Below are 7,100 nucleotides of genomic sequence, written 5' to 3'. Positions count from 1 at the left end.
ATATCAACTGTGCAAAATATCAGGTCGATCGGAAAACTATTTTTTTTGCGCCCGTTATTTTTAGTTTTTCAGACGATTTTATGAGAAAATTAACTTCTTCAATGAAAAATCGCTTGGGGTCACCCCTTGGTCCCTAAAAATAATTCGATGAATGATTTCTGTAGCAAACTTCACGATGAATTAGACCTCCGAAGACCGCAAAGAGATGCGAAGTTCATGGAAAAAAGTTATGAAGCCTTACCCGATCGATAAAATGACGAGGTTTGATTATTTATTGTTATTCCTTACATGTCAAACAGCGTTTCCATGCTATTCGGTTTTCAGTCAATAACTTTTTCCACATATCTTAGATCCCTTTGTGGTCTTCGGAGGGTTGGTTCCTCGTAATATAGTAAACATGTTGTAGAATTAGGGAAAATTTTAATGTATAACACTGGGATGTGTAATAAGTTCATAAAACAAAAGGGAAAATCGCGTTTTAATGCTTACGTTAAAACCGATGCATGGCTTGGAAAAACATACTTCTGACAGTTTAGTCAGTTAATTGAGTTGAATGAGTAGTAAATATGTATAATAAAAGTTGCGTTGGTAAATATATACTGGTTTGAAACAACTTTGAATACTTTGGGGACTTTTTTTGTAGGTATTTAAGCGATATTGTTGAATCTGAACATGGATTTCTTTGAAATTTCTTAGTATAAAACATCAAATCGAGATTTCTCGAGATTCCTCCTAGGGATTATTTTAAAAATTTGCCCAGAGGAGCAGAATGGCACCAGGATTCGACCCCTGTACTTAGTTTTGATGGACATTTTTATTTTATAATAACGGTCTGTGGGGGCACCGTGTCTATTATTTTTCTTCATTCGTGTCGCGGGCCGGATCCGTACGTTGGGCACCCCTGGTTTACAAAAACGACCGAATTTTGATCCCGCGTAATCTTCGTAAACAGGTTCTCGAAAAACTCCACCAACCGCACTCTGGGATTGAAGCAACCATGAAACTAGCACGAGACACAGTGTTCTGGCCGGGATTGAATGACCAAATACGGCAGTTGTGGCAAATTTGCGCCCAAACAGCAACCACAACCTATGCAGTCTCATCAAACTCCAAGCTATCCGTATCAGAAAGTCAGCATGGATCTATGCGAGATAGATCTAGATGGAAGACGAAGGATCTATCTTATCACCGTGGACCACTTTTCGGACTATTTCGACGTCGATGAGACGACTTCAATAACAATAAGTGTAATCGTCAAAACTTGCAAGAAGAACTTTGCAAGGTTTGGAGAACCGCAGTACGTGTCAACCGACAGTGCTGTGCAGTTTCTCAGTGAGGAGTTCCAGCAGTTCGCGCATGCGTGGGGCTTCAAACATACCGTTTCAGCTCCCTACCACCAGCAAGCGAACGGCAAGGCCGAATCTGCGGTAAAGATAACCAAAACGTTGCTGAAAAAGGCGTATGAGTCGAAACAGGATTTCTGGGAGTTGCTGTTACAGTGGAGGAATACGCCAAACAAAACTAACAGCTCTCCTGCACAACGATTGTTAATACTGATGGCTGAGGAGAAATATGCACCGAAAATTGAGGAAGGAGTGAAGGAGAGAATCAAGCGGAGCCGTCAAGAAGCAAAATTATTCTATGATCTCAAAGCACGACGCGACAGTTGCCTCCTTTGGAGATTGGAAACCCGGTTTTTGTGAAAATGAAGCCTACCGACAAGGAATGGAAACAAGGAACGGTTGTTGAGCCTGTTTTGGATCGATCTACCGTTGTAGCAGTGGGGGATCAACAGTATCGACGCGACAACATACTCCTGAGGCCGAGACTTGCACCAGAGACTCCACCGATGAAGACTGAGCTAACCGAGACTGAATCACCTGATACCAAGTCGACTCCAGTTAATCCATCTCTAACTCGTCCTAGACGACCCCTCGTAGTGCCGAAAAGATTTGATGATTTTGAAATGTATTGACCAAGACCAAGATGAAAGTTTAAGAACACAAAAAGAAGGAGATGTTATGAGTGTAAGCAAACATACCTACTGAATTAATACTTTGATATGTACAATGTTAATACCTTTGCTATGTATACCTTGATCATTCACAATAAAAAGCAGTTCTGTTTCACCTACCATACGAATGACACGCGCTTTTGAACAAAACAACAACAACAACATAAGTTAGCAGAATCACCGCTAAGCAATCCTTCAAGCCAATTACCTACTGACATAGCAAAGTGCGATGCCATTGCTGAGCTCTTCGCTGAACGTAGAGCAAAAATGTGTATTTCACAACCACCAGACAGCGGTTGGCGGTTTGTAGACAGCGGCCGAAAACTGATTTGCGCAGACACTAGCCCAAGCTTGATGCCAAAAGTGCTGAAAAAGTGCCTCGCAATAAGAGACGTCGTAAGCAGCATCCACATACAAGCAACAACAACAACAACAGCAACCACATTAACAACAACAACAACAACAGCGACAACAACAACAACAACAGCAACAACAACAACAACAACAACAAAAACAACAAAAACAACAACAACAACAACAAAAACAACAAAAACAACAACAACACCACAACTAACAACAAAAAAAAACAGATAAGCAGCTGTTGGCTATTGCCAAAACTAAATTTTCCGGACCACCCTCTACCACCGAGCATCCTATCTCCGGTCTCTCGGTTCCAAAACCCATCACCTTTAAAAGGGGTGAAACCATCAACCCACATTGGACAGAAAAACAAGGACCTACACCAACTAACCAGCAATAACAACAACAAGCGTTGGACAGTCAAACAACCACGATGAACAGTCAGCAATATCAACTACTACAACAACAACAAAATCAACCACATCACGACATTCAACTCGACCCAATGCATCCACCCATCGTACGTCTCACAGAGCAATCTGCCGAGGGTGACGGTCGATTTCTGAAAGCGAGACTCCGCGATCCTAACATTATGAGGGTTGTTCGGTTATTCTTCGCTTACATGAAGGATCAAGGATGAAGGGGTCTTCAGTGGTTAAGGCTATGGATCGCCAATCCGGAGACGGCGGGTTCGATTCCTGTTCCGGTCGGGAAAATTTTCTCGACTCCCTGGGCATAGTGTATCATTGTGCTTGCCTCACAGTATACTAATTCATGCAATGGCTGGCAAAGAAAGCCCTCCAATTAATAACTGTGGAAGTGCTCAAAGAACACTAAGTTGGAGAGAGGCAGGCCAAGTTCCAGTGGGAACGTAGAGCCATACAGAAGAAGAAGAAGATGAAGGATCAACCCGAAACCGTTTGTATTGATGGGATGACAATCACCAGCATACGAGTTCTTCTTGCGTCTGAAGGCCTGCCTACCGATCCTGCACATCTTCTACGAATTTTTAACGCCGTTCATCAGGAGTATGGAGTAAGCCCTGCTGAAGCTGCGTCGGACTTATCTTCTTACCGCCAATATCTCAAAAGCGAACGCACGAACCGACTGCAACAACTGCGGGAAAGTTCAAATAAATTCTACTCGCCCCTGCCGGAACGAAATTTTATGAAGTAAGGACGCCTTCTTCCTTGGAAGAAATAGAAGTGAAGCCGGTAACTATGAATATTTCTTTAACCGATAATCTTCAATCTGACTGTAATTTAAATATTTCAAAAACCGACACACTTCCAACTATTTCTTCGACTGAAAACAATTCGACCGAAATTTTGATTTATTGTCAGAATTTCAATCGAATGAAAAGTCCAGCCAAAATAAAAGAAATCTATAAAAATTTATTAAGCACATCCTCTCGGTAGTTTTGGCAACTGAGACAAGCTGAAAGTGTTCGAAGCGAAGAAATTTTTGGAAGTGATTTCAATGTATTCAGAAACGACCGAAATTTTCATGAGTCCCAGAGGAAATCAGGAGGAGGAGTTCTTGTAGCTATTTCGGCCAATTTTAATTCAGAAATCATTAACACATCTAAATTTAAAGAATTCGAGCATGTCTAGGTGAATTCTCTCATAGCAGGTGAAACACATATTTTCGCCTCTGTGTTTTTTCCACCAGATCATGCGAATAAAAATACATATGAAAACTTCTTTCAATGTGCTGAACAAATCAAGTCTCAACTTCCTCCAGAAGTTAAGGTCCACATATATGGGGACTTTAATCAACGTAATGCTGATTTCATTCTGGACTCTGAAAATGAAAGTATTTTACTCCCAGTCGTTGGGAAGAATGAAACCTTGCAATTTATTTTTGACAAAACTGCAAATTTAGGTCTAAACCAAATTAATCACATAAAAAACCGCCAAAATTGCTACCTTGACTTTTTATTAACGAATATCTTTGACGACTTCTGTGTTAGCGAATCATTGTCTGCGTTATGGAAAAATGAAGCTTTCCACACAGCAATCGAATATTCTTTGTTCATAAATGAGCACAAAATCCCCAACGACTGCGAATATGAGGAAGTGTTTGAATACAAATTAGCGAAGTACGAAAACATTAAATGTAAATTAAGTAGTGTAGATTGGCAAGCTATTCTTAGGAATGAAGGAAATGTCGAATCTGCCGTAGAAGAGTTCTACAAAATTTTAAATGAAATTATTGGGCAAGAAACTCCAATAAAAACGAAACGTCGTCATATAAAATCAAAATATCCAATCAGGTATAATCAACAAATCAAAAATTTGAAAAATCGCAAACAAAAAGCACATAAAATTTACAAAAAATATAAAACTGATGAAAATTTAGCTAAATATTTGAACCTATGCGACTAATTAAATTTTGAAATTAATAATGCATTTGAAGAATATAATACGAAAACTGAACTCGAAATAAAGTCCTGCCCAAAGAACTTCTTTAATTACGTAAAAACCAAATTAAAATCTGAAATTTTCCATCCGTAATGCATCTTGACGAAAAAGTTGGGAACACCCCGGAAAAAAATTGTAATCTATTTGCTGATTTTTTCCAGGAAATCTATACAACTTTTTCGGAAGAAGATCGTGACCGCGATTACTTTGCTTTCTACCCTGATTTTATTAGGAATGTTGATGTAAATCAAATTCAACCAAATGAAATTGTTGAAGCACTTTTGAACTTGGACGCCTCTAAGGGACATGGTCCCGACAAAATTGGAATTGAACCAGGTCACCTGAAATGGCTTGAATCATATCTGACTGACCGCCAACAAATAATTAAATTTGATGGATACAAATCAAAACCAATTCAAGTCACTTCCGGTGTACCACAAGATTCTCATTTGGGACCTCTTCTTTTTATCATTTATGTAAACGACATTTCCTTCATTCTCAAGAAATTAAAAGTGTTAATTTATGCCGACGACATGAAGCTTTTTTTTTGGAAATAAGAAATGATGAAGACATCAATGTATTCTGCAATGAAATAGAAATATTCTACACATGGTGCAACAAAAGTGTAGCGGGAGGCGTTACAACCGTTAGTGCGACAAAGAAAATATTCAATGACGGAACGATCCGTCACCGAACGCCATCGTTTGTCATCCGACAATTGTCACGGCATGAGTGGGGAAAATGAAAAGAAAAAAAAACAACAGATGATGGAATGTAGTGAATAGTCTATATCTTACGTGAATTTACTAGTGGCAACTTAACCAAATGAACTCTGTTAATAGTTACTAGTGAGTCAAACATGAAAATAATTTATTCTTATGCGAAAAATATGTGAATTCCTTAAAATCATAATTTCAGGTTAGATTCCATGAACTAATTCCCTGCTAGGGCTTTATATTTGCGCTAAAAATAGAACTTAAACTATATTTGCCATGCAACAGTAAGTAAAACTACATCCTATTGTTAAACTCAAGACTAAGAACTTAAAATCGACTTACTAGGTATACTGACTAGAACGATAATTGGGCGGTAACAAGGATAGGGACGTTGAGACTAGAGTCACTGAAATGTGAGTACAACACGATATGAATGATGAATCATGGGATGTAATTGGAAACTTTATATTTTAGCTTTAAAGCGTTTTGCTGAATAAATTATGGATTTCGCTACTAAGACAGTGACCCGTTTTTCCTGCGTCTTACATCGTGCCAACAATCTTTAAAGATTTCATCTCGTTGGAATCGTGCTGCTGAGTAAGTACTGTATGGTTCGTAGAGGTCAAACAGAGGGGAATTCACGATGCCTACTACTACGCGATCCGCGGCTAAAACCAGCGCGGAGGAACATCAGTGCATTTTTGGGATATGCAAAAACCCCCACCACGTAGCAGAGATGGTAGCTTGCGAGCGATGTCGTCGTTGGTACCATCGTACGTGTGCGGGAGTGGCTGAGAGTTTCAACGGCAGGTGGGTATGCAAAGATTGCATCTCGGTGGTGACCATCAGCGAAGCCTAAATATCAAGACGGACTAGCAGCACATCCAGATCTACACGGGTTCAGCTGCAACTAATGCGATTAGAGGAGGAGAAAAGGGCCCAGGAGAAGCTGATTCTGGAGCAGCAGGAGCAGGATCGTATCCTACAGGAGAAGGCTCGGGCCGCAAAGGCTGCGCTGGATAAGAAATACCTAGACGAGAAGTATGCTTTGCTTTTGGCCGATGCCGAGGATGATGATGCTGGGAGTCATAGAAGTCGTCGAAGTCGCACGAGCCGCAACAGCCAGGTGCAACAATGGATCCATGGGCTGGAAGGAGCCGCCAAAGAAAACCCCACTCCTGAAAATGTCGTCGATATCTTCCCTCCGATTTCGGTTAGCAATCACGTTAATATAGACGGTGGAGCGTGCGGTGGAGGAATGCTAGCGAAGTACACTGGAACAGTTCCGAAAATTGCACAGAATCCGATGAACGTAGCAGCGAGCAGGGAATTAGATCAATTTTCGTCCAGGCCTGCAATTGGATGGGTCGCAGACAACGTTGGTACTGAGGGAATGAGTACTACAGCCGGAATGAAAGACCCGATCACAGCATCAACCCCTATTCGATCGGATGGTGTAGGTAGGCAGCCGACGGCGCGAAGTGTGATACAAACGCAATCATCTATGTACATACAGCCAGTGTTGACACAGCCGGTGTATACACAGTCGGTGTTTGCACAACCAATGCAACCTCCACCCGTTCAGCC

General features: G+C 40.8%; 1 protein-coding gene across 1 annotated transcript; it reads left to right on the top strand.

Annotated features, from left to right (window-relative positions):
* The first annotated feature begins 1,037 nt into the window (after positions 1-1,037).
* LOC134289898 (uncharacterized) lies at positions 1,038-1,703 on the top strand. Its single transcript, XM_062856617.1, has one exon. The coding sequence runs from the start codon at positions 1,038-1,040 to the stop codon at positions 1,701-1,703; it is 666 nt and encodes a 221-aa protein (XP_062712601.1).
* The last annotated feature ends 5,397 nt before the right edge of the window (positions 1,704-7,100 follow it).

This window comes from Aedes albopictus, chromosome 1 (genome assembly GCF_035046485.1).
Source record: "Aedes albopictus strain Foshan chromosome 1, AalbF5, whole genome shotgun sequence".
Lineage (NCBI taxonomy): Eukaryota > Metazoa > Arthropoda > Insecta > Diptera > Culicidae > Aedes > Aedes albopictus.
The sequence above is the reverse complement of the archived record's forward strand: the minus strand, read 5'-3'. Positions and strand labels throughout refer to the sequence as shown.